The following is a 27,720-nucleotide window of genomic DNA, read 5'->3' as shown; positions in this document are numbered from 1 at the left end:
GTTGTTGCCCACAAAGGGCATCTGTGACCAAAGTGATAAACGAAAGATGGCAAAAAACAAACAAACAAACAAACAAACAACAACAAAAAAACATCAAGGAGAGCACTGGCAAAACTGTACAGGTAAAAAAATAAATGAGAATGTGTCAGTCCATAAGAGAACGGCAGCTGAGGAAGGACTGGCAATGGGCTGGTGGAGACGGCTTAATTCGTTCAACTCCGGAGGAGCAGGGACAGGTCCTTTCTCTATGTAATACTTTTTGAATCATTTTCCCCTGAAGGTATCTGTTACATGGCACGGGAGCAGGGTGCACAAGTTGTAATCCCTCACTTCAACCATTACAAGCAACCACGTAGCTGCCCCTATTTCTGTCTGAACACTAGAGCTCAGCACTGACTATATTTTAAGAAAGAGGTTGCAAGCAACCTGCTGTGATAGGATCCAAGATAACCAGCCACCGCATGCAAATTAAATAAGTTGTTTAAAACTTAAAATAAATATAATATGTACAATTTAATTAATTTCAAATTGGACATACCATATTTCAGTTTTAAAATAAATAAATTACAATGAGGATGTCCAGAAGTTTCACTACAGAGAGACTGAAAGCTCCACCAGCTGCAGCAGTAGTGGGGAAGAAGATACCTTCATTCATCTGTTTCCATTGGTTTGCTCAATTAAGTCATGTTTTAATATAATATGTGCAGAGCAGTGCTTAAGGCAGTCGTCATTTTCTGCTGATCTCACCTTGTGCTTTATGGTCATTTCCTGCTTAGCAGCCTGGACCGCAAAGCAGCTGCTGCAACTGAAACCACATTTCAGTAGTGCTGAGGAGCACAGTGTATAGGGATGAACAGAAATTCTTCAAATTTTAACTAAAAATAATGTTTTTTTTAAAAAAATCTGCCATTCTAACCGTATTTTCTCATTTCTGAGGTCACATTTGCACTACTTCCTGCACACATTAATGTAAAGATATTGTTAATTCAAAAAAATCATTTCAAGTCTGCATTAATCATAAAATTATTCAAAAATACTTTTCCTTTGCCAACTGTAGTGATACATCTACAGAATTTGTCAGGTAAGAAGTAGGAAGATGACTACCAAAAGCAAAGCATCATTTTCCAAATATTTTATGAAAAGTTGCATTTTAAGGCACCAGAAACATTTCCCAATACCAAGCCAATGCACTCTGTTTAAAAGATATTCCTACTCATTACCACACAGCTTCTCTATCTTCTTAATATAATTAGGAATTCTGGGGGAAAACATCCCTTTTATTCTTTCAAAACTGGCGTCTACTGATGCATCAGGGCACACGTGTTATCTGAAATACCACGCCAGGACATTATGAAGCCATATGCATCAATGTACTTAAAACCGGATAGCAATTATGGCAATGAACCTCATAAAGAAACCCAGCATCTCTTCCTAAGTTAGTACTGCACATTAAGCGAAGAAGGGCTAGACATGAAAAAATACACTGAAAAAATAAGGGAGAAAAAAACATCAGGGGCTTTTTATGCATTTATTTAGTGCTTGTTGCATCTGCTTCTTCATCCGTTGAGTTCATCAAATGTTTGACTCTTCACGACATCCTACACTGCTGATCCACCTTTGAAGATTTCCAAATTGTGACATTTCCACGTTTTCCCATTTTTCTGAATTCTCCAATTTGTGACTGACAGAGTCGAACCCGGCCCTGGCCGCCCAGGGACCCCCAGCCCCGTCGAGGCCGCGGGGCCGGTGTCACCGAGAGGCGGCTCCTCCCTGCACAGCCCTCCCTGTGCACGGTTAATGGCAGCGCACGCTTGTTTTTACACTAATAAATTATTAATTCCTCCAAGGATACACAGCACATTTCCCCACTGTTTGCGGGGCCACTCAGTTGTTTAATGTGCTGCTCCATTATTTCTTCTATTCACATAATTCTTATTTGTTTAACCTCAGCTACGCTCTTTTGGCATCTTCTGAAGAGTAGGCACATAACATTTTGAAAATGCTAGTTAATGGCACAGGACAGAACATTGACTTATTTCTGGAATGATATTTTCTTTATCTGTATTATATTTTCAGCACTTTTCAACTCAGAACAACCTCTCCAAGCTGCACCAAGAGATGGCCAAAGGAAACTGCCTATCTGCCTCCACATATGAGATGCAAAGGGCCAGCACCCAGACTAGTTCTGCTGGCTGTTTTCCATTGCCAAGGAAAAATTGCCAAGGAAAGATAAGTCTGCACTGTGCACAGTATGTCACTGATTCCAGGAGAACTAAACCCCTTCTGCCTGCAAGGCTGATGCTGCCCCCTTACCTGATAGATGTCGGAGAGGCTGCTGCTCCCCGAGTCGCTGGCGATGCTGCAGCCCGACTGGCTCGAGGGCACGTGGGTGACCTGCGGGTGCGGGTTGTCCGTAAGGTGCATCTTGGTGAGATCCGCCGGCAGCTGCAAGGGATTTGGGGAAAGGGAGGAAAAATAAACGTTACATATAAAAAAGTGCGAGTCAGTAGCACACTTGTGAAGAATCAAGAGCCACATGAAATACTAGAGAATAACCAGGCCTCTAATTCGGCAGTTCATTTATTTTGTCATGCATATTTCCAGAATTGTTTAGATTTACACTCTGTTGCACAAAAAAAAAAAAAAAAAAATCAAAAAACATAATTATTTAAAAAATTTTTTCTTTAAAAAGTGTTGTGACATAGGAGAAAAAAATCCCAAGTCACTTTGACGGCACCAAGCTATGGGCAAAACAAGAAGTAGGTTTCTGTTGCAAGACAGAAAAACTCCAAACAAAAGTGCCCACCCTAGACCTAATATTCAGTCCTATTAACTAAAAGCTAGCATTGTGCATATGGGAATAGTCCAAGGTGAATTTTGCAAATACTAGCTTACAAGAAGTGGGCAGCAGTGCTTGGAATCCCGCCTGTGATGTCCATTATTCAACTGGACACAAGCGCTAAGTATGTGGCCACCAGCTCCGTGAGATCGTAGCTGCTGCTGGTCCCTCCGGGAGTGCCTGCTGACACATCCAGTATTTGTGTGTCCAAAACAGCTTTAGGAGCCCGGGGGCTACTGCAACACCTCAAGTCCTACTTCTATGCCTTTAATCCAACACGGACTCCACAACAGCCAAACCCAACCGCTTCCAAGGGCTTCCCAGGAGGACAACTCTGCACCTCCTTCCAGTCGGGAGTTAGCATCGCGCTATTCCCCTCTATTTGGAAAGGATTTGCTTGGCAGGATTTGTTTTTAACTGAAAAGCAGCAGATTGTTGAAGTCTGGCCGAACTCCCAGCACCCCCACCTGAAGAGCAGCTATAAAACCATGAACCCGCTCGGCATGCAGAGGAAACGCTGCGCTTTGAAGACCACGGTTAGGCCTGGGAACATCGTGCAGGGCGAGATTCATTTCCTGCGCTGGAGCTGGGCACGAAGGCCACGGCGCAGAGCTGGTGGGAGCGGGCAGTGGGCCCTGCAGTATGTGCTGTAAAAGACACTTTGCACAGGTTATGCTCAAGGAAACGGCGCGATCTGGCTCTGAGTTTGAGCGAGATAAAAGCTCTAGCTGAGACAAGTGACCTTTAGAGCGCTGATGCTGCTCTACTCAGTCTGCCCAAATAAATCACCACTTCTGGCTCCTGGGTGTCACTTTTATTACCCAAAGTGATAGTTCTCCTCCTCTCAGAGCTCGCTAAGCAGCGATCCATGGGCAGAGTGTTTTGTGGATGCAGGAATCCAGCAGGAATTGGTGGATGTGTTAATGAAGTTGCTGAAAGTGTCCAAGCTCCCCAGCAAAAACAGTCACTCCTTACCAGACTAGGAGTTTCTGTGACAGAAACTTAGAAATCTTGGAACTTAGTATCTTGAAAAATCACACATTAAAGAAGCAGGTCCAAAATAGGGATGCTCACCTGTGTGTCCACACCACAAACTTTTTCGATGGAGACATTAGCATCTGCTCATGTTGTGACTAGTGAGGTGCCCTAGAAACCACAGACACCAAAACCCCGAATATCCATGAAATTCTGGTACAGAGTCGTACAAAAATGGACTATTTGTGTATCACTTCAAGCAAGAATAATATTGGTTTTTAGAACAAGTCACAATCTGGAATAAAAGTATGATGGCATCTGACTTCCCGAAATACCCAGGCCTTCATTTGCTCACATGCACATGCTTGTTAATGACCTTTTCTATCAAACAGAAACCCCTCCGAAATGCCAGATTGTGGTTCAGAGCTGTACATGAGAGGAGGCCAAGGACGGAGCCAGCACGGCCCATCCACCCGGCTCGGAGCCGCCCATCGCTCCCGGGAAATGCGTCTCCCCGGAGCTTGTCCCAGCGGGAAGGTCGCTGTGCTTGGCCACGCGGTCCCCGAAGTGACAGCAGCCTGGCCCTCCTTGCAGGGAACATATGCAGGCGAACGGCGCACATGGTGCTCGCAGACGAGCGCCCGGCAGCTCCAGGGCTGTCAGAGACCTCATGGAAACCGGGAATAAAACCGGCACGTGCAAAATGCCGAGCTCCACGCACAGCTACCTGGAAAGGGCCCACGACGGGAAGATGCCCCAAGGGCCAGCAGGAGTCTGGCTTTTGCCATCAGCTTCCTGCAGGCAGCGGTCAAGTGCTAAAGCAACGGCAGCAGCGCTCTCTGTTAGCAAAAGTTTTTATGACCAACTAAAAAATGGTTAAAACGGGAAAGAATTACCAAAGAGAAAGCTGAGTGATGCGGCATAAAAGTTGTAAATGGGGCTCTGAATGCAAACAAACTGTAGTCTAACAGCAAATAAATTTGTCAAATTCATAAACCCAATACTCTGTTCAAAAAATCATTGATTTTCTAATTAACCATTCAAAACATGTGCTGTATTTCAATTATTTATGGCAAATAGTCTGAGTGAGAAAAAGAAATTCGGGAATGGCATGGAGCAAGGGAGCAGCAGCAACTCGGGAGCACTCGTGAACACCCCAGGTTTGGGAGTCCAACTACCCCCCTGAGCTCCCTTTTTGCTTTCCAACAAGCTAAACTTGCAAAGGATATTTGCTTTTTTTCCCCTCCTCTAAACAGAGAATCAGGACATCTTAGTCTAATATAGAATTACAGCTTTCTAAAACTAGTTTGCTAGCAAGGGCAGACCAATGACACGACTGCGGACGAGTTTTTGGGTTCCCGGCCAAGAGACGGATGCGCTGGTGCAAATGTACCCAGAGGGCCCTGCACCTGCAAACGGAGCTAGCAGCATTTCACTCAATGTAGAAACATGTCTAGAGCAGCATCCAGACACCAAAAATCACTTGCAACTTTCATCTTCCCTTCTTTGTCACAGGCATCAACCAAGGTTTCACCGGCTGTGTTTTACCAAGAGGCATTTGCAGTATTACAGGGGTAAAATAAAGCAGGGAGAAGCAAAGTAACACAAGGACACTACTCACTGCTACTAAAATTCCTAAAGAAGTGATGCTGCTCCCCTCAAACATAAAAATCTTCAGGCTTACCCTCAAAATCTAACAGCCACTCACAAATATCTATATAGACCCATATACACACACAGAGACAGAGCAAGGAAGCAAATGTCAGTCTACGAGAAAGACTAATCTATTCAGTAGTCTTGGCTTTCTTCAGCTTTGTGATGGCTCTTTGCATAATCAGTGGCATCCAAAATGTTTTTCTTGTCATGGGAAAGTGGATGTTTCTGGTCTTACCATTAAAGGAATTAATTTCCATCTCATCTCTGAGTGGAGACATTTCACGGCATGGTGGCATTTGCGAGGTACACGAAGGGAGCCCTTCCTCTAAATTATTCATTTAGCCATATGTGCTCTTCAGCTACAGTGCTTAGCATAAAACAAACATTTGTCACCATAGGAAGAAGAAAAACTATTAGTAATATATGCATACATGTATGTATTGTAAAAAATGCTCTATTATTTTAAAAGGATACTTAAAAGGCAAAGATATTAATTAAAAATGACAGTGTACGAACACCCTACCTTTAGCCTGCATCTGTTAATGTCTCTTCCCAGCACAAATTTCTTGACAGAAAGCCTGAATCACATGGAAATGTCCCCAAAAGACCCAAGATTCTCCTACTGTTCTCAGTCCCTTCTTATTATCCCTTCACTTGGGCTTGCATGCAAGAAAACCATGCAAGAACATGCATCTTTTCATCTAAAATTATCTCGAGGGCAATAATTCTGCTTGCAGGTTTTACCACAGTAGCACAGCAGTCAGCTACCCTATGTTTCATTTAAGATTAGGCACATTTGCACATTTAAGGCATTGCTTTGTGCATCTTTCTGAGAAGTTTATTAAACTCACTTTAGCAAAGGAAAAGAGCAACAGCAATTCCAATGATTCAAAAAAATATTAAGCAAGCATATGCTTTAATTATTATTTATATATAGCAAAATATTGCTTCTTTATTTCTAGTTCAACATCCATGAATGATATGACACTAAAATGACCCATATTCTAAAAGAAAAATATGGTTGAACTGCAATCCACAATCCCAGATTGTGGAAAAAATCGGGAAAAAAAAGCTAAGGAGTCATGGCAATCCTGTCTTGTAAAAGGAGAGCAGCGATTAATTCTGACATCAGAGATACTGCCCAAGCGGTAATAGAGCCTTGATTTCTCTCAAGGTACGAAGGAGGCTGCGCTGTGGTGGAACCCGAGCCACCCGCACCGTGACCAGGAGCGCCGGGTTTACTCTGTTTGCTCAGTTTTCTGTGCGAGGATGAGGATGATGAGGATGCGAAGGGCAGAAAGGGGCCCCGCGTGGCAGCCCAGCACGTTTCCCGCTGGGCAGTGGGCAGGTGAGAGCCGCGGACCTCCCCGGGATCACGTCCCTCCAGCAGCGCCTCAGGACCCCGGCGACTGCCCTGACCTTCCCAAAGCAGGAATTGCCACCTGGCTTCGAGCTCCCCGGTCTCATGGATTGAATTGCATCTCTCAACCTCATTCGAAAGTGTCTAATTTTCTTGCAGGCGCCAGGCTTGGGGGGGTCCGATAATCAAAGCTGCTAGCGAGATATCAAGAACTGTCTGCATGGAGACTGCCCAACTCGCATTCATTTTCCAGCGTTAATAATTAAAAATTATCTAATAACTCCTTTAACTCTGCATTTGTATTCATATCTATACCTACGGCTACACACGCTCTACAGGAAGAGATTTGCCAGCTCTAAGTGTTATGTTTTTACTTTTGAAATTAATTGCCGTGATGAGGCCTATAGCGCAGGCTGAGGCGACGTCCGCGGGCCAGGGCCGAGCGCGGCGGTGACGGCGACTGCTCCCACCACCACAGTTCATAACTTGGCTCCCCGCGTTTGCACAGGGAGGGAGGAAAGAGAACTTTTCCTACTGCTCTTGGGATAACCTTAAGACACACGCTGGAAAACAGGAAAAGCGAATACAATACGAATTAAGCAAAACCGCCCTGAGAAGAGGGAAGCTGGATGTATAAATCAGCTTTTGCCCTGATAAGGGCTTCGCACCCAGAAGGTTTCAGCCTGGGGGGTGGCATGTTCATCGAACATGGCAGGACCGGCCTGGAACATGAGGGCACTCACTAAAGCACTTACAGTCGCAAATAAAACTGCTGAGGAGACTGTGTGCACGATTTAGCCAGCATATCAAGGTTTCTTTAAAATTCAAATTAACTGGAGGGGAGAAAAAAAAAAAAAAAAAAAAAAGGAGAGGTAGAGAGAACAGACCAAAGTAAAAGTCTCACTTTTTATTCAGCATTCTTGGATATCACTTTTTCTTCAGCACCTATTCATAGGCAGATTCTTACTGCCCTTCCTAGGCCCGTGTACAAACAGATGCAGTTGGCCACTCTGCTGGCTAATATTTATTAGCTCTAGCTTTCCATTAAGAGGTTTTTGCCATTTCAAGCCAGAATCCCATTAACACCTTTCTGGAGCATTAACTCTGCTTGTATTTGGTAACTTCCAAGATTTAGGAAACGCTTTCACCCTACCTCCATCCCACTTATGCTTTAATGCTACCAATTTGCCTTTCTCAGTTGATTCGGAAAGTTGAGACTGTTATGAACAGACGGTTTACAAAAGGATATTTTCCTTCATCTCGAAAACTGAAGTTAAATAAAACTGCCAAACTAAAAAGATCAAACAACTGACTTGAACTTATCCTGCTTTCTTTTAACATCTGTGTCTCAAATTCTCTCTCTCTCCTTTTTGGTCACTATATTCTTCCATCCCCTTCATACCTTTTTCTTTCTTCCTTTCCTTCTTTTTCCTCTCCTTCCTTGATTCAAATTCTTTCACATATTTAACTATCACAGTGAAACAGTCCAGTTAGAAACAATCCAACTGCCCCCTGTGTTTCCGTTTCTCCACCCAAACGTGTCTTATTCCTTCAACATCACACTGTTCACAAGCAATGTCTGATTATTTTGAGTACTTCATGATCAAAGACTCCAGCATGTTGAAAAGACTCGAATAAGAAATACCCGATACTGCCATTTAGCTTTCCTTGTCCTGGTACAACTTTCAGGAGTTGGCTGCCCAACTCTGATGGGCTCTGCAGAAGACTTTGGGATTTCGGAGCTGGATGGGAATATCCACAGGCTCCTGCTCAGCTTCCTCCCCGGCTCCTTCCATGAGGAACCACCAAACGTAGCCAATAACTGAATAACTGATAGCTGGACAACTGAAGCCCTCAGGAGTTATTTTCCAGTATTTTCATCAACATTTTTCTTTTTTAATTAGATTTGACATAAGTTAACTGCAGATAACATTCACCTTTTCTATACAAACCCTAATTCTGACCCGGTTTAGAAATGCACTAATTATAAAACGCACTTTGGAGCTATGTTGCTGTTGTTTTATCCAAGCACAGATGTCCCACGAGCAGCACCAAGGGACAGTCCTGCCCCTTTGGAAACAGCAGCACTGACGAGGCGGATGGAGAGAGGCTCCATAAAGATAAGAACAGTCCCAAATTAAATTCCCACTTTCAAGCCTTCTTACGGACTAGGAGCAGCCACGCAGGAGCATTCGGCTCGAGGAATAACGTCACTCTCATCACAGGTCTAGTATTTGCTTACCTAGTTTAGATATAATTCAGTAACGGTCAATAATATGATGCAAGGAAAAACAGTTTCTGTTCTGCTAGTATATATATACACATATTTTTTTGCAATTAAAAAGAGAGAAAGAGCTTACAAACAAAACAAATTTGAATCTGTAAAGCCTGTTCTATGTTCCCAGTAGTCAAGAGCTTTCTATTCTTCATGGCTCATATATCGTGCAACATATAAAACCCCCAGAAGTATTATGTTCCCTTAGTTACAATAAGGTGACATAAGGACAGAATTTCAAAGTAAATTCTGGCTTAAACCACATACGTAATGCAATTTTAACTTGGCTTTCGTATGTCTAAATTATAGATTACTGCTGTGCTTTAACTCATGATAACGCTGAGCATCTGACACAAATATCTCAGCTTGGTAGGAGGCAGGACTGAAAATTCACCTTTTTTCAGCATGGAGAAAAAAATAGCTATCTGTATCAACGAGAACTTATTTATGCTGAGAAACTCTGCCATGAAAGGGCGACTTCCATTTTCATGCGGAGCCAACCACCAGCAAAAACAGGTGACTGCTCTATTCACTTAAAATTTGTTTTATAAAGATAATTATGCACAGGGCTTCAGGGCACGTTAAACTCCGAATGCACATTTTCTGCATTTTTTGAGCTGCTGTGTCCCTCATGCCAAGGGCTCCATCGTCCCAGCCCGTTCCCGCTCCCGTTCCCACCTGCTCCCTGGCGTAACGGGGCCTTCAGACCACGTGTATGCAAAAAACAGACGGGGAGCAAATGCTGCATCTACGTTTTCTTTCTGCAACCATTAAAAAAGAAAAATGCACGGAAACAAGAGGAGGAAACTAGGGTGGTGCTGAACTAGCAGGTAGCTGTAAGTAGAATTATAACAAAGTAGGTTTAAAACAAGCAGAGTATGGGAGAAGAGGGGAAAAAAAAGGAAAAAATAGAAGAGGAAAAAAAAATAGGTGTTTGTTTGCATATTAAGAACCACCAATTTATGATGAAAAGAGTATTCAGTGATAAACTTTTTCTATTGAAAACTAGAGAGATTTGTACTTGCATTTACCCTCATCTTGTTATGAGCTGGAGTCTAAGGATAGTTCAAGCTTCTAGAGTACAAATGCACAGTTGCTATTAAGCTCTTTATATCTTAATAGCGAATCAAGTGAAAAGTGCACGAAGAAAAGTTTTGTAGCAAGTATCACACAAGTTGTTGTAGAACACAAAGTTAAATGCTAATGAAGAGCAACAGAAAGTGGCCTGCGCCAGTGCGAGCGCTTGAAGGGCACTCTCAGACAGCTTAGAGATCAAAGACTATTGAGCACCTAAGAGCCAGTGCTTGTATAAATCGATTAAAATAGAGAAACAAGGCAACACTTCTACTGCTGAGGGTGCAGGGAGAAAAGAGCTAGTTGAAAGACCAAAAAAAAAAAATCACTCAGGACAGTGCTAAAATATCTAAAAGCAAAGAGTGTAGGGAATCCTGAAGCAATGGGAAGAGGAGCCTGCCGTGGCATCTGCCATGTGCAGCGGAACCCGGTGCTGAATCCATCCGTACGGACACGCAAACACATCCCCAAGCGCAGGAGGCCAGGGAGACACTCACCAGAGACCAAAGAAAATAAATTGAAGGGTCAGTTACTCTATTTGAGCTGAAAACATTAAAAATTCATACCATCAGCGCTACTTTCCATGTAACTAACCAAGTGCATTAGTGGAGACAAGGATGACATCAAATCCAATCAAGGACACACTATCCAAGCCCTGTTTTCCTTTTGATGAGCTGAAAATAATCTGTAATTGCATGAAGGTTTCATCTCACGACCTCCGAGATGAAATTTATGTCCTTTGGAATAGGCAGGTGAAGTTGTGCTTATTTTGCTGACAAATAACGAAGACGCAGACACTAAGTGAACTTGCATCAGCTCCTGTGAGACAACACCAGGAATTGGATCAGGAGCAACAAGCGACTCCAAGTCTTCCGTTCTAAACACAAGACAAACTTCTACACAGCAACTAGATCTCTTGTTATTAACCTTAGTATTATCAGATTGTATCTGAACAGCAAAGAGGCAGAGGAACACAGAGGCTATAAAGAGGGATAACACCTATTTTGTAAGTTTAACATACATCTGAATCTTAAATGAAACTTCCTGCATAAGGAAACATTTTTGAAGTGTGGATCTTAAATCCAAAACCTTTACTACCTATAAAAGCATATTATGTCAAGAAGCCTCCCTTTTAAAATATCTTCTATAGATGCATTAATTAGTTGTGGGGATCCACAACTACTTGTGTGGAGATCTCCATGAGATCCACAAACAAAAGTCTCTTGACGTCCTTCATACCCCTCGCAGGGGCTCTCCCGGGTCCCAGCTCCTGCCAAGTCACTGCACTTCGGCGGTTGCTCCTGCTTTGATCACCACTTACCGGACCCTCCCTGCTCCTCACACCCACCACGCTTGCCCCAGGATTTCTCCTTATTTTATCTTCCACAGCCCATCGTTCTCCAAAATCTATGCTCCCCATGGCAAAGACCATTTCTAACCTGCTTCCTACGATGCCTTCTCCTCCTTTATTAGCATTCCTAGTCAAAGCGCACGCAAACAGCTGCCCTCATCCTGCCAACGATCCCTTTTGGACACTCTTCCAAGCACCAGCACAGGCCAGGGAAATGCTGGTGACCCCTGAAGCAATCAATCAATCTTCAGCCGAATGGCTTATATGCACTACACAAAGTTTCTCTTTCATTTTATTCTCCTTTGGGCAGCTCTTTATGCAGGAAAACAGTTTGCATCGATTATTTTTAGAGATGTCTACTCCATCTCTTTGATTTTCAGAAATCAGTAACGAACTCTAGGCGATGAGGGCCACATGCCAGCACCAACCACAGGGGACATCCCTCATGGGCAGGGGCAATCCAGAGCTCCCAAAGGCACCTCCTCCTGCAGGGCATGAGAAAACAGTAAAAATCCATCTTCTGCAGTTAAAGTCAACTTTTAGAAACGTTCTCCTTTATGTATTGTCATGAAAGCCTACCTGTCTGGTTAGTCATGCAAAATGTGACTTCATTTTGCTGCCATTAAACAGACATAACGCTACCCCGCCACATTCACCCAGCCGTAATTGCAACCGAGTCAGCAGGCCCTTTAGAGAGGTGACTACACCCCAGTTTAAAAAAAAAAAAGACAAAAAAAAAAAGGAGTTATCTGTATAAATTAATATGCTGGGGATGAAAAACCACCTGCAAAACTTGCATCATAAAAACAAAAACACACTTTTCACCTTGAAATGAGTCAATAAATAGCTCAACTGATACTGCAACAGTCTTCTGGGTACCAGCCAAGGGCTGTACAGGGGCAAACTGTCTCTCTACCTCTTTTCATTTTGTTTTGAATCTTTATTCAACCTCGAGTGTTTCTTTCCCCCCTGCGGTTTCTCACCTTGGTCCAAATTCCACTGTTGGACTCATCGCAGCTGAGGCACAAAGTGTGACTAAGCATTCCCATTTTTAAGCCGAATGACGTGTCCAGCCCCTCTTAATAAGGGTGACGTGGGTGAGCCAAGCTGAAGTTAATAGATGCTTCTGTGCTTAATATCTGCAAACTTGGAAGAGAAGGCAGCAAAGAGAAGACTTGCATCCTAGAGACACAGATGATGCCAACAGGCCAAAATTTGCCACTGCTAGGGCACTAAGGTCATGAGCCTCGGGTCCCTACGGAGCACACGGAACCGATCCGTCTCCCAAAGGAAACGGGTATCTGCAGCTCTTAAATTTGAGGCAGCGACAGGGGGGAGCACCTGAAATTGCCAGAGTTGGCTATGAGGACACGTGTGTATTTATGGGTTCATCTCACACATGGAAACCGTAAATCCCAGCACTCATCCCTCCCATTTTGAACACAGAAATCTTCCATTTATACTTCAACAGACAAAAAACATCAGGGAAAGCCATGATGGGCATTAGCACTGCCTACAAGTCGCTGCATTTCTCTCATGCCTCTCCATGCTCCAGTGTCACCGAGATTCCAAACTTTGGGAGCAACTACTTGCTCCAAAGTCAATGCTATTTTGCTGGGATTTCAATGGCACAAGGATTTTCCCGTCCACCTTCACACACTGGCTGCTTTACCGGGCAAGAAAGTTCACAATCCTTACCTAGCTTGTACGAGCTTCTACATTATAAATATAAATTACAATAAATAAATATGCCTCGTCTCAGCTTTACAAGGCAATTCCTGCATTTAGGATGATTACTTCAATCTTATAGGCTTTCACACTGGTAAAACACCAGTAACTTGAGCAATTTTCTGAAAGAGCATGACAAATTTCAAGAGCCTAACAACAGCCTGCACATATACATACACACACACATATATATATTATTTAACTTTAAGGGCTTTTATCTCAGTAGGTTGGTTTGCTCGAATGTTCTAGATTTCATTGCCTCCTTTAAAAGGAGCACCCTTGCCTCCCCAGCCTCACACAAATGCAGCATCTTCAAAACACACGGATTAATTTATGCCATTTAAAGCTGCAATTGTAATTACATAGTTCAGCTAAATAATTAACCAATTCCACATTTCTTCACAAAGGAAATAAGCAGCAGAGCTTAACAAACCTTGAAAATTAAGGACATTCAGTGGGTTGGTACACCAGTATTTTCAAGTTAGCAATATGCACAAACAATCATAAAAATGTTATACTTAAATAATATTTGCTTTATATATTAAGTGGCTAAAAAGGGGAAGCTTTACAGATTTCACAAGCAAGTGAGATTCTCTTTAATAGTTGCTGTTAATTTACAGGCTATCAGTATATAAAACAATTTCAGGATCTCAGCATCTCCCTTTCCCGGGTAGGGATCATTCCCCCAGACAAGCCTGAGCGCAGCCGGGAGGCCAGCATTCCCGCGAGCAGCATTTAGGGCTTTTGAGAAGTGAACATTTAAATAGCAGCAAGCTCATCAATACAGGTCACAGAAACGCATTACAGACAGAAATCTGACTTACTTTGGAGGCCCACGGCTGCAGGCAGTTGGCATAGCATCGAACCAGAAAAGCCATTTCTTAGGCTGGGAAGAAAAGTTTCCTTTCTCAATTAAAAGCCACAGAAGAAAAATATTCAGCAAAATTCTTTCTGGATTCTCTTTAAAAAATCATAAACGAAAGCAGCCAATGTGCATGAATGCAACTTCTCAGGCTTGATTTTCACACCGAATTCGGTTACAGCTTCTACTATATCTGATTAGTTTTCAGTGTTGCAGTGAGTTAGCAGCAGCAGCGATTCCTATAGAAATGTTCCAGTTTTAACAAGCACATAGATTCAAAGCTGAATATTTGCTAGCTTTTCAAATACAAACATCCACAGGCTCCCCCGGGCAAGAGGCATGGACCTGAAAAGTGCTGCTAAAATTGAATTAATTCTGAAATAGATCAGAATTGCAGGTTAAAGCAACAATACAATAAAAAGGTGAGATATGAATTCTTCCAATTCCTTTTTTTTTCTCTTCACTAAAACGCTGTTAGGAGTGGCTTATCTTCAGGTCCACTTTTCAGAAACTTCACATTCATACTGTAGATCAGATTTTGCAAAGGTTCTTCAGCAGCATCTTAGGCAATTCGGGAATCCCACGCCCAGCATATTAAAGTTTCTTCTTTATGCTCTTGTCCATCATAACTGCAAAAATTGAATTACCGTCCAGACTGTAGCTCCAGGGTATTTGCTCTAACAGGTTTGCACTACGGAATGCATTAAAAGCCTCCGCAACACAAACGCTTTTCTCTTTTGCCCCCCCTCCTCTTTTTATGCAGTTTACAACTCTGCAGTGTTGCTTAGTATTCTAACGCATCAGCCAGAGCCACGGTTAATCCACGCCTAGCTTTCCCAATTAAAACATCTCTGTAATGCACAGCAAAACAGCACGTCCATGGCTCCGGCGAGCCCGACTGCCCGAGCCCTAATTCCTACTATCTTTGCTTGCTTCTCAGCAGCTCCCTCAGGAGAAGCTCCCATCGATTGGATGCTCCGCAGCAAGATGAAATATCTAATAAGGAGGAAGGGGAGTGGGAGGGGAAGGCAGCTAAAAGGATGACATCACCTGTATAGAAAGCCTTTAGAAACTGCATTAGATCAATTGGCTACTGGATCTGCAGATGCAGCCAGCAGAGCATCTTTATTGACCTAATATAAACACACATATCAGTACAACAACTGCTCAGCAAAACAGCCCTCTTCTACATTATATTTTGTATAATTTTGTGATCCATTAATGCATGTACTGTAGCTCTGAATGTTTGTCTTTTCTGAACCGCCTTTTTAAAAAATGAAGCTCATGTCTATTAACAGTTTAAGCTGTATTCAGGCAAGTCATTTCTCATCTTTCTATTCAAATTTAGAACTGAGGAAAGGTAAAAGACACATCTGCAAACATTTGCATGCGTGCAACAGAGACAACAATGATCAGTTCATACTGAAATAATTTCTGCCTTTTCATATGTATGTCATACAATAACTCCAATATTTCTGTCTCATCCTATGCACCCATTAGGAGCATTTTGCCTAGAATACACTTTGTATTGAAAAATGATGTTTCAGAACCACTAAAAATAATGGAATAAGCAAGTGGAAAGTTTCCCCCCCAATTCCAATTATGACTGATTCTGTTTCTAACCAAAACTGCTTTAATTCTGCGGCAGTTACCTTAGGATACTATTTTTTTTCTGCAAGTGAAGACCGATAATACTTGTGGGTGGCGGCGCAGCGTGCCGGGGTGCCCCGCGAGGACGCACCCTCGTCCCGGCGCTCGCAGCTCCTCTGAGGAAAACGATTCCCGCTGGGCTGCAAGGAGAGGGGCAGAGGAGCGGGAGGGCCTCGCGCTGCCGAAGCCATTTAGTGCTCCAGGTTACCCCGCTTCACTGGCACACAGGGACATTCGGTGCTCCCGCTGCGCTCTCCTTGGGAAGGATTTTCACTTCCATGTCTTGTTACTCCCGCCTTTCCTCAGAACGGAGGCTGTCTCCCCTAAGCCGGGCTGCTACGCGAAGGCCACACGCTGAGGAGAGGAGCACTCCTGGGAGAAGGGGCCAAAACCCCGGTCCGTGTCCTTGCTCCGACTCGGGCTCTCGGGAGCTCCTTTCCACCTACCAGGCCAATGGGCACACGGAGGAAGATGCTGCTGCTTCGGAAACCAGGTCAACCTGAGCACGACCAACAGGACACGTCTAATGCAGAGCAAAGGCTGCTCCTTGCGGTCATCCGGCCTCAGGAGTCGTCCACCAGAATAACCCAAGGTCTGGCTGGAGCCTGGTCTCAAGTGAGGAGGAAAATCCCATGGCGCCTTCCCAAACTGCTGGGGAAGCCGGCGCAGACGCCCCAATTTCCTTATCCACTGCACAACGATGAAGCCAAGGGATGCAACCAGGCTTCATAACATGAGTATCATTAATTCATATTTAAACGTAAGAGGAAAAGTTACATTTCATTCCTGCTCTTAAACATTTAGGCAAGCCCAAATCCTATTTTTAAAAGCTGAATTTTAAATAATTGAGTTTTCAAAAATATCTCCTACCCATACTACATAAATCCCTCTTAAATTTCCTGTTCTTTCCATACGAACCAGTACAATGGGCTGAATGTCAGCTCCACCTAACACACAACCGCAACACAGCTACCTCGCACCGTTGGACTCGGCAGCGTTTTAAAGATGAAACACAAAAGCCAGATCCTCAACAGCAGCTACTGCCCAGCCACTTGCAGGTGGCACTGCCACTTATTGAGGCTACCACCTCCACCGTTTAAAGCAAAATAAATGAGTAAAGGGGGTTTAAAGCAAAATAAATGAGTAAAGGGGGCGGCTGGGGGGAGCCTCTGCCGCCCGCCCGCCCCGAGCGCCCGCGTCCCTCCCCGATCCGGAGCACCCGGCCCTGCAGACGCGGACGCCGCGTTCGGCAGCGCCGCCGGAACGGGCCGAGCTCCATTTCCTCCCGGTTCTGCCTTCAAGTGCGGTGACATCATCGCGGCCGCCGCGGCCCCCCCGGCCGCTGCCGCCTCAAAGCCCGGCCCGGAGAGGGCGAAAAAGAAGATACGAATAAAAATCTGATGCCGAGGCGGCTCCCCGGGGATCACCAGCAAAACGGCAGCAGCATCGGGTGCAAATAGCAACCTGCTAGTCTTGTTTTAAGCTGGATTTTGAGCTTTTACAGAAGCTTGGGGGGGGCTCGTCTCCAATCTGATGAAAAAATGATCTTTGTTTCTTAACGCCGCTTGCTTTCTCTGCCTGAAGTACCACTCCTAAGGCTTCTGTGCATCACCCCCTCTTTATCCTCCCATAATGCTATCAGCAGCCTTGGACCGTTAAATAAATCCCATGTCCTAATTGCCTAGCACGACTAAGACACTAAAAAAAGGGAACCGAGTGAGGCCTTCCATAATTTAAACGTGTGTTCGGTTAAACAGGATTAGAGGCTTCTCTCCTTTAAAGAGCCCCAAACTAGAGTCCTGCAAAGCGCTCGCCCCAATGGCGGCGCACACCTCACCACACAGTGCTGCTTCTCCCTGATCAAGGGGAAAAAAAAATAGCCCGTTGGACAAGCCCTGGGGTCTCCCACCACGGCAAGTCCCACGGGAGCAGGGAAAGCACCCTGTCATTTTACACACGCTCAAGCAAAGCTGTTTCGGGTTGAAATAATTCATCTGGGGGCAGCTTTGCAAGCAGGGGGTTCCCAATGCAGCCCCTGGCACAGGGACACTGCAGCACTGCCAGCGGCTGCGTTCAGAGGTGACACGAATCCACCTGGGGCCTGTTTGGGAAGCAGGAAAGGGCAGCAGGGACGGCCCCACCATTTAACTTAAGCATCTTATAGCACCATTTCTGCAGCAGGGTTATCCCTCCCTGAGGCATGCCAGGAATTCCTGTTTTTGTTCAAGAAAAGGGAAAAAAGGGCTCTCCACCCTGTTTGTGGCCCTTCTAAGCAACGGGAGGGCGCAGGGCACAGCGGGGTGCTCAGCTGCTCTCGGGGTGACGTTGGGCAGAGCGGGGGCTCAGCGGGCACCCCCACGGCCGCACCAGCTCCCAGGCTGCACGAAAACCCTGCGCGAGCGCCGCAGCATCGGCGAGGAGGCTGAAAGCGCGATCCATGCGGAGGGAAGGAGCCGGGGCGGGAGCCGGGGAGGGAGGGAGGGAGGGAGGGAGCTGCCGGCAGAGCTCAGTGATGTAAGCTGCTAAATTTAGCAGCAGCGATACCGGAGGAACAATAAAACGGCCCCGCGGAGCCGCTCGCCCCGCTGCTCACGTGCTACCCTGACCCTCCTCGTGCAGCTGCTGTGTTAAGCACGGAAAGGTCATCTCCCGTTTGCAGATGTACGGATTTTCCGGCGCTTGCTCACCTGTGATGCGCCCCGCCGCAGCCCTGCGCGGGGTTCGCTGGGGCAGTTTGGGCACAGATGATTCGTCTCCCTGCTCCCGGCCTTCCTGACATCTCCCCTCGGCAAGGTGCAAAAGCACGAGCAAAAAATCCCTTCTGGGGAGAGGGATACCTGAGCAGAGGCCGGGGCACACGCGGAGAGCGGGAGAGCTGGTTTGTGCAGCTGAATCCCACCCAGGACACTGCAGATATGAAAACTCAAATATCCTGTGTGAAAACCCCAGTGCATTTCCAGGTTTGCTCACCTGGAGTTAGTCCCAAAGCTAAATCCACAGCCCAAACCTCATACGGATCCAAAGGGAACTTCCCCTGCTCCCATCTAACCGGGAGGGGAGCTGCAGGTTCGGAACAGGGAATGGCAGAATCCACCACTATATATTCTCATTTGGTTCTGAGGTTGGTAGCAAATGCAAAATCCTGCTTATTCTGCCCCACTTATCAACACTGTTTCTCAAGATGAAATGAGCAGACTCAGGCTGTTTTAGAACATAAGGTACCAGCACATCCCACTGCAGAAAAAGGCTCCCCACTAAATGACCTTGAGAGCGATACGTTAACTCCACAGACGAGGTTAAAATCATTAAAATGCCACTTCAGATATTTTCTCTATCATTTTTCTTACGGATTACCACCAAACTGAAAGGAGCCTGAAAGCAGAGGAGGAAGGGAGGGATCTGATTGCTTCTACCTCTGTCAGCAGCGTTTCACAATCTCTGAGCACGGGTGACTGTTCTAAACGGTCAACTCTCACTATTAATGGACAGGTTTCCTGTGCTGAAGACTGTATGACAGTATGTGGAGACAGTATATGAGTACTATACATGCAAGTATTACCACAGGCACTGCATCTTATGGACTTCTTTTTCTTTTTATTTACAGGAACAGATCCGTATCTGGAAGCAACATTTTTTTTTTTTTTTTTTAAATAGACTGTAAATCAGAAGCCTTGTTTGGGCGCAAGCTTGCTGCATACACTGCATACATGAGGTTCTTGCTGTGCCCAGCTTTGGGTTGGGATTAGCCAGACCTAGAGCTTAAGTGGTTAAGAAAAAAAAAAAAAAAAGGGTGGATGTGAAAGAAGCAGCACTGCACCCAGGACCAGGAGGGGAGAAGAAAGCAGCACATTACAGTTATTCAAATCAAGTTTTCAAAATGGATCATAACAAATAAAGCAAAACCCTGGCTAAACCGTTGAGCTACCCTTCAACCCGATAAATCATTGCAGATATCTCATCACAACTGTTAACTAAATTCAAAACACGTGAAAACTGTAACAGTAGTAAAGTTTCTAGCTTGCTGAGGCTATAGCATCTCGAACAAAACCTGAGTCAGGCATACAAAACCAAAAGCTTTAATATAAGTAAGGAGCAATAAGCAACTCTCGACTTGCAAAAAAACCAAGCCATTATCAACAAGGAATTAAGCTACACCGATCGTCCCATTTGCTGACAGAGAATACCTTTAATTAAATACTTAGGGTATTTCATCTGTCAAATATTTCCCTGTCAGCAGGGTTTCTACTGTCAAACATAAAATTAGGTTTGCTATTAAACTTCATTGGAAACACTGGCCAGTTCCGTATCAAAACCAAGAGATGCTCTTCTAGCTCCTCATCATTACAGGTAGTAGCTTTCATGACAAGTTTTTCAAGAAAAACAGGGTATCCAAATATTTGCACATAGACTTTTTTCTGAATGGCGATTTTAACATTTTCATATTCTAAGTCATATATATATATATATATATATATATATATATAATCTAAAGTATATATATATAATCTAAAGACAAAGTTTAACACAACAGTATTGCAGCCCTTTAACGAAGCCTTTCAACATCTGGTAATGCTCAGTGCAGCAACCTAAATTTACAGTTTGTTAGATTAAAACATAAAATCACTTCTCACAAGATTACTTTCCTCTAAGGTATGCGCTAAGCCTATACAAAAGTGAAAGGTTGAGCCTGCTATAAATGAGAAGATAATTAGACTGGTGTAGCTCAATGCAGTATATTGAACAGCAACAGCCTGGGCTGAAGTAATGACACAAAACCCGGATCCAAGCTCCCTCTCTGCATGCCAGCTGCCAGCTTGATGGTTACTACTCTGTCCTTGTCTTCTACAAAAAAAAAAAAACACTCAGATGTCACTCAAAAATACAGAAAAAGTAGAAGGAAGGATCTGCCAGAAATACATTGAAGACTTTAAGATTGACAACATGTTTATCAAGCGGACAGCACCGCTCTTTACCATTAGCAACCTGAGTGGCATAGTACCATTACTATCTTTGGGGACAACACTTAAACACAGTCTCAATTTGTCATGCGTAAGAGGCTGCTTATAAAAAATTAATGATTTGGAACTGCCACCCAACCCCTCCGGTTCCATCAAAACTGATATTAACTTCCCAGACCTGCTACATAAAATACTTTCTCAGGGATGTTCCAAGGAAGTAAGTTAATTCCTAAAATGGTGTGATTTTAGGCAGTGAAAGGAGGAGAGAGAAAGGAGAGGGAAGGTCTCCTGAGGAGGCCTAGGTGCTCATCACCCACTTCCAAACAATTCCAGGCTTCCTGGTGAAAGTGCTCAGTTGCAAAAACGCTCATGTGCTTGGATCAGAGGGAGGAAATCAGTGCGGAAATATCCACCGCTTTCGCTTGTGTTCCCATACAGGCAATTCCAGTTCTCCTCCCAGCTGCTGCTCCAGGTGCAGTGGGGAGAACTGCCCAGGAGTGCCTGGTCAGGGACACCAGGACTGGAGCTGGTCACCTTGCACCCAGTGCCTGCGCAGGGAGCAGCGCTGCCAGCACCATGGTGCGCAACTTATCCAGGGAAATGTTAAATATATATATATATATACACACACACAGCGACCTGATCTATGTTTTAAGATCCAAAGCTGGTAATCAGGCAAACCACAGAGGTCATCGGTCTTGTCTGGCAGAAGGACATCTCAGTCACGACATGCAGAAAACTGCCTTTTCCTCACCATGGATTCTCTCATTGGCAAAAAAAGAGAAATTAAGAGCAAACGATGGTACCACACCATAAGCGATGTGACCAGATATGAGCAAATACAGGTGCTTACCTAAAATAAACTCTCCAGACTTTCAGGTAACAAGCTGCATTTGGGCAGCATTCTTAAATGCTACGAAACAGCTGCAGACTTCATCTCAAAACCGAGGTGAATTCGGTAATTCACTATTTATATACAGTCTGCGTGTCAAGTCTCTAAAGACTGGAGGGGAAACTCCTGAAGAGAAGTTTTTAAAAACTACAGCCACTTTCATTATGGATAAATCAAGGGTACAAACTGCATGTGCAGTTATGGAAATAAAAAATAGATAAAAAAAGGAGAACGAAAAAAGGCAATTTTAATCCTGGATCATAGGTTTTTAACAGAATGGTAACATACATTTTTAGTACATGTTTCCTAATCTGATCCATATCCTACACACCATACACATTGACATTGCTACCCTCTGGAAGACGCGGATGCTCATTCCCGGGTTAGGGAAGCACCGGTGGGACACAGGAGAGACTTCAATGCCCTGTTCCCGTCGAATACTGCAGTTTTGGTTAGCGACCGTCACGAGGAGCGACACCGTCTCATGAAGCGGCCTTTGACCGTAAGGCGGCTGACGAAGGCAGCGCACAGAATCAATAGGAAAGACAAAACGAGAGCAAACAAGGTCGTGGCGGCGGCGAGGAAGCCACCTCGGGGCGCCGCGGAGAGGCCGGGTGCCGGGGCCCGCTCCTCACACCCGCTGCCATTTTAGACACGCGCGAGCTCGCCGCGACGCCTTGAGCTGGCGCCGAGCCAGCGCGGCCGCCACCGCCAGCACTCAGCACCACTGGTTAAGAGAACTGCTCAAGAGAGTCAGCCATGGCCTGTGCTCTGCTCCCTGGGGGCACGTACGTCAGCGTGACAGTAACTGCGGCTGGGAGCGTGCGGAGGTCCCCGCCGTCTGCCTTCCCCCCGCGCGCTCGGCCACCACAGCGGCCGCCTCCGAGCGCGCCACGAGCAGGGGTGACCTGCTCCTTCCTGGCGGCCACAGCAGGAGACAGCACGAGGGGCAGGCCGGGGACACGGTGCTATGGAGCCAGGGCGGCACGTACCATGGCGAGTGCGCGAGTCCCTTTGGTGGCCTTCGCCAGCGGGGAGCCAGAGCTGGGCCACGCAGAAATGGGGCCAAGCTGGTTTTACAGCAGGGCAGTTCTTAAGAAGAGAACTTGCATTTTTTTTTCTTTGCATCACGCCTCCAAGGAAGCTAGGAACAGCTTTGGGATCCTTAATCAACAAAGAGAGGGCTTAAGGCTCACAGGCTCCACCAGGGCCCAAATTTCATTCTGATTCTTTGGATAAAGCAAAGACTCTGCCCAACTCAGTAAGTGTCTAAGAGAGCACAAGAACAAGCGATGCAGCTGCTCACAGCTGAGGCACAGTCTCAGTCAAAGTGATGCCCCAAATAACCAGACGCTGCAAAGTTCAAGAAAACTTGTCTGGAGGCATGCTGTGAAATCAATAAAAGGTGCCATTTCTGCAAACTCACCTAGTAGTTAAAAATAGACTATAAAGCCCCCATAGCGTTCTATAGCAGTTTAAAGGGAAAGAATTAGTGATGGGAAAGAACTTAATGGGTTTGATCCAGTATATTAAAACGTGCCTGAGCTCCTTTCCGTTGCAAGATATCCTATGCCAACGCCAGCCCCGACAGGATTACATTAAGTAACGATCAAAGAAGAAACTTGCCACTCAAGCAGTCTTCAGTGACAGGCTCCTCCGAAGATAAATGTTTCTACGAGACTCCAGGAAAAAATTTCACATGATGCAAGTATTAAGATACTGTCCTCAAAACTTAATTATGTAATAAATCTCTTAAACCTCATCATCCTCTTACAAGAGTTTGAAAAGAAAAAAGGTAACGCTGAATCTCTCAGGAAGGGAATTACTATTAAAAGGTCATTTTTTTCTCCCTGTTCTACAATTTAAAAAAAAAAAAAATCAGAGAAGAGGAACTGTCAAAAATGTATGTAGATAAAATTATTAAAAAAAACTTACTAAAAAGCTACAAGAGACTTGAATTTATCAGAACTTATATCAGACTTAAACCCCATTTGTTTTTGCTTGCTGCAAGAAAGGGAAATGTGAGACTTGCTGGCTCAGGTTTTTATTTTTTAATTGTGAAGATAAATATCTGAACTGCCAACCTGCTCAATATGCGATCCAAGAATGACATAGCAATTTAAGTCTCATAACCCACCAAAATTGCCATTAAACAGTTTTTCCTGAGAAGTGTTAGCATAAAAAGCAGCCACCTGGTTCCAGAGCAGCTTTGGTGCTTACATACCTATTGCAGGTAGCACTTGTTATGGGTTCACCACAGCTACTGTCATGAGGCCGTTTGGAGCATTAAGATGCTTCAAAATAAAGATGATTGCACCACACTCAGGTGTTTTGGGGTGTTTTGGGGGGTTTTTTGTGTTTTTTTTTTCCTTAATACAAAGGAGGAATACAGTTGCATTGTTTACTGGCCTGAGCATCAAAGTAGGAAATAGAAACGAGTAGACATTCGCTGCAGATGATAGTGCCCTGCTGCATGACCCCAGCTCCTGCCTGCACACTTACCTACCTGAGAAAGTGTGGAAGAATTCACATTTGCCAACCCTCCATTAAAACACAATACTGGCAAGCAAGCTCTTGGAAGTAAGAGGAAACCCAAAAACCAACAGCCAAACCTTTCCAAGGCAGTAAGCTCAAGCGAGATACTTGAATGAATAAAAGTAATACAGATACTGCAGGAAAGCAATGTTCTTAGGGTACCACAAAAGACAGTACAGGAACTTAAACAATAACTCCTTTACCTGACAAAGAAACCAACCAGCTGATGCATTTTTACTTTTAAAATTACTGAATTAGAAGAGCAACAATAATTTGATTATCAGATATCCTAAAAATAAACAGTGTGCACTGGTACTTCACACTACAATATTTGAAGCTCTTCCTTTCTCAGATGTCTGTCAGTTAAAGAGCCTCCTTAACACTTAGTTCATTTCATGGCCAAGCAAAGGGATTATTACAGAATTGGCTTCAACAAGAACAAGCATGAAACTCCATGCAGGAAGCAGATGCACGTCTGCATCACAACTTAACTGGTAACTTTTTTATAAAAATAAAGATTAACCTTAATCATAAATATGAATCACACAGTATTTAATATGCAGAGATTTGTTCTTAAGTAGTAGAGATTGCACAGATGATTCCCCTTAAAGCAAATACATGAAAGCCTCTACTTAATCACATAGGGAAAAATGTTCTAAGCTGGGATAAAGGGATACCGTAGTTTGATATCCAGAGTTTTGTTCCAAAAGCAGAAAACTCCCTGCGTCAGAGCGATGGTGCATTAAAAGCTGAGGCAGTGCGTGCCGAGACCTCCCCAATATCAGCGCACGGGCCCCGTTCAAGGGGGCCCAAGCCCCTTTGGGCATCTGTCAGCAGCCGCAGAGCCACCCAAAACGCTGCATTTATTCACGAGCATTAGAGCAGGGACAAAACCTGCTGGCGAGTTTGTCACCAGCTTTCCCACCCTGCCAGCAACGTTACTGCAGGAGGGGTCAAAGAGACGGTTCGTTCGGTCCCTCCTCCTTCCCCTGCCCATGCTCAGAGGCTGTGGCAATACCTGAGGTTTCAAACCCATCGGGAATCGGTGACCACGTGTGAGCAGGCTGAACCAGGTAAGAGTTAAACCCAGACATCGCGAACACACCGTTCCTCTAACAAATTCATCATTTTACCAGATTACGATGGGATACAGAACAATGCATGCACCGTTGTTGTTTACTTGTCAAAAGGCAGCTGGTTATCTTGTTTTGATTTCTTAGTCATCTGTGGAGTTACAAATTACTTTTCACTGCACAAAGTGCTGCGAATATGACGCTTCCCAATTAGGAGCTCACAGCCTGCAGAGAAAGGACCGGTGTGGCAATTCAGAGAGCTGAGAGCCAAACAGCTTGCAGATTTTATAGCAGAAATGTGCATGTTTACTCCTTGCCACTTAGCATTCGCTCATCTAGGAAAATCTCTAGCATTGCTAATAGGGCGCTTTTTATATATTCCTGAAATAAAAACAGATTTAGAGGAACATGCAGCGGATTTATGAAGTTTATACCACTTCCTAACAAATGATATATACTCATAAAACCAGAGCAAAAAGAGTCAGATTTGCAGCGAGAAGTTTCCAAAGACAAGACATGCAGCGAACACCAGCTCAGCTGTTCCTGACACTCTCCTCCCCTCTCAACTGCTCCAAAGACCTGAAGGCTACGAATTACCGAGTGTTTATTCAGTGCTACAGCAACACCAAGGCGAGGGTGGAGGGGTGGGATGAGATAAGAGATTTTGTTGAGCAGGGATTGGAATTTAATTCCCAATGAAGCCTTACACACAGCTGCCCAAAGCTTTCGGATAAGGTATCTCGTTTCGACAGTAACTAATTCAGATTACACACTAATGATAAAACCAACCCATGTGACAGTTCTTGAAATGAGATGGCAGGGGATGTTAGACTTCAAGAAGCACATTCACGCCCTGGTAGAGCAACGAGAGCCTTTCTGCTTAGAAGACAAATGCCAACAACCTCTGCTGCCAGAAATGCTAATGCTGTGGGGAGTCCAACACCAACTCCCGTGTTCCAACAATTAACAGCATGCAAAACCCAGCAGTTTGTTCCGAAACGGAGGAAAGTTTCAAGCTTAACTGTGTGCTTCACATGTTCTGAAGTGTATTGGCTAGGAGAGGTCTTGTACCTCTCAAGGAGGTGAAGAGGACAAAATAAAGGGGAGAAATTAAATTTAGTGGTTTTTTTTTTTCTGGGTATGAAGGCTACTCAAGGTTTGCACATTTCGAAGTTAACATCATGTTTTAGCCTTTGATTTTCAAGGCAAATCAAAATATCCACAGCAATTATTTAACTGAAATCATTTGTAAAAACCACACATGTACCCTGCTACTAACAGGAAGTTTACATGCAAAAAAAATAACGGCAAAGAAATCTTCATAAAAGCACGGCGGCCTTAAAACCACAGCTCTACATGCTTCGGAACAGTAGAGGCTGTGGAGTCTGTGATCTTATTTAAAAGCAGCAAATGAGTTGCTGTTACTCTTCTCAATGCTTGAATTAACATCCTGCTATTTTAAGCATGTGAACATGAGGTATCAAGACAGTCTTAATACTGTCCTGAACCGAATCGTGACCGACCCCCTTTCAACACAGCCTAAACGTACTAAAGGAGGGAGGGAGGAATCTACCACATCTTACTAAGGTAATTTCAGTTAAAACTGTATCAAAAACACTCAGCAAGAATGAAAATTTCTCTGACCAGCAAACACAGAAGTTCATGGCTGCGATGCTCGACTGCAAACCAGAAGTCAAACAGCTCTTTTCCAGCCGGGCGCTGGCTTCACCACCACCGAGGGCCTCAACCCCGACACCCTGCTGCTCCCCACGGGGCGCCGATGGGTACAAACCCAATGAACCCAACGAGCGACGCGCCGGGACGCCGCGAGCGCGGGCGCTCACCGAGTGGTAGCTGCTGGCGTCCACGTTGTCCGTGATGGTCTGTCGTTCCCCCCGCTGGTTGATCTTGCGGAACCTGCGGCGGGACTGCCTGGCGGGGACCTCCCTCTGCAGGATGCTCTCCTCATTCTCCTTGGAGTTCTCCACCTGAAACACACGGTCGGGTTCCTGGTTAAACATCCAGTTCTTCCATAGCGCGGAGAGCCGGTGGAGCCGTAGGAAGCTCATGGGGAAGGAGCTAACATAAGTTCAGAGCAGCTGAGCTCTGCTTGAGAAACGGGCTACCGCAGCACCAGAAAACCAGCGCTGCATGTCTCAGACGGTGTTATTACAATGAGCTGGAGGCCACAGTTTCCTTCCAGGAAATGGGGCTTTTTTAAAAAAAAAAAAAAAGAAAAAAAAAAAAGAAAAAAGCGCACGTATCCTCTGAACAATGTCACTGTGTCACCGAGCAGCAGAAACCCGGCTGCACCCACGCCGACTGCTGAACAAGAGATGTACACGCTGCTCCTTTCAACAATATCTTCAACACACCAAAAAAAATCCATTTGTTTCAACACTTACCATGTGCTAAAGCCTCTGAATTACGTTGAAACTTTTTTTTTTTTTTAATATAGAATCCTTGTACCAGTCACAACCAAACAACTTTAA

At 44.7% G+C, this 27,720-nt stretch overlaps 1 protein-coding gene across 2 annotated transcripts in view; it reads right to left on the bottom strand.

The window, feature by feature from the left end:
• Positions 1 to 27,720, bottom strand: part of RAPGEF6 (Rap guanine nucleotide exchange factor 6) — an 82,262-nt gene that overhangs the window by 17,459 nt on the left and 37,083 nt on the right. For both annotated transcript variants that reach the window (XM_088536921.1, XM_088536922.1), the window contains exons 6-7: positions 27,073 to 27,216; positions 2,314 to 2,445 (exon numbers count right to left, since the gene is read on the bottom strand). In XM_088536921.1, the coding sequence (XP_088393047.1) occupies positions 2,314 to 2,445; positions 27,073 to 27,216 (276 nt within the window). The remainder of the gene's footprint in view (positions 1 to 2,313; positions 2,446 to 27,072; positions 27,217 to 27,720) is intronic.

This window comes from Tinamus guttatus, unplaced genomic scaffold (genome assembly GCF_059628265.1).
Source record: "Tinamus guttatus ecotype Peru unplaced genomic scaffold, ASM5962826v1 Tinamus_guttatus_pri_ptg000710l, whole genome shotgun sequence".
NCBI classification, from domain to species: Eukaryota; Metazoa; Chordata; class Aves; order Tinamiformes; family Tinamidae; genus Tinamus; species Tinamus guttatus.
This window is presented reverse-complemented; position numbering and strand designations above follow the sequence as displayed.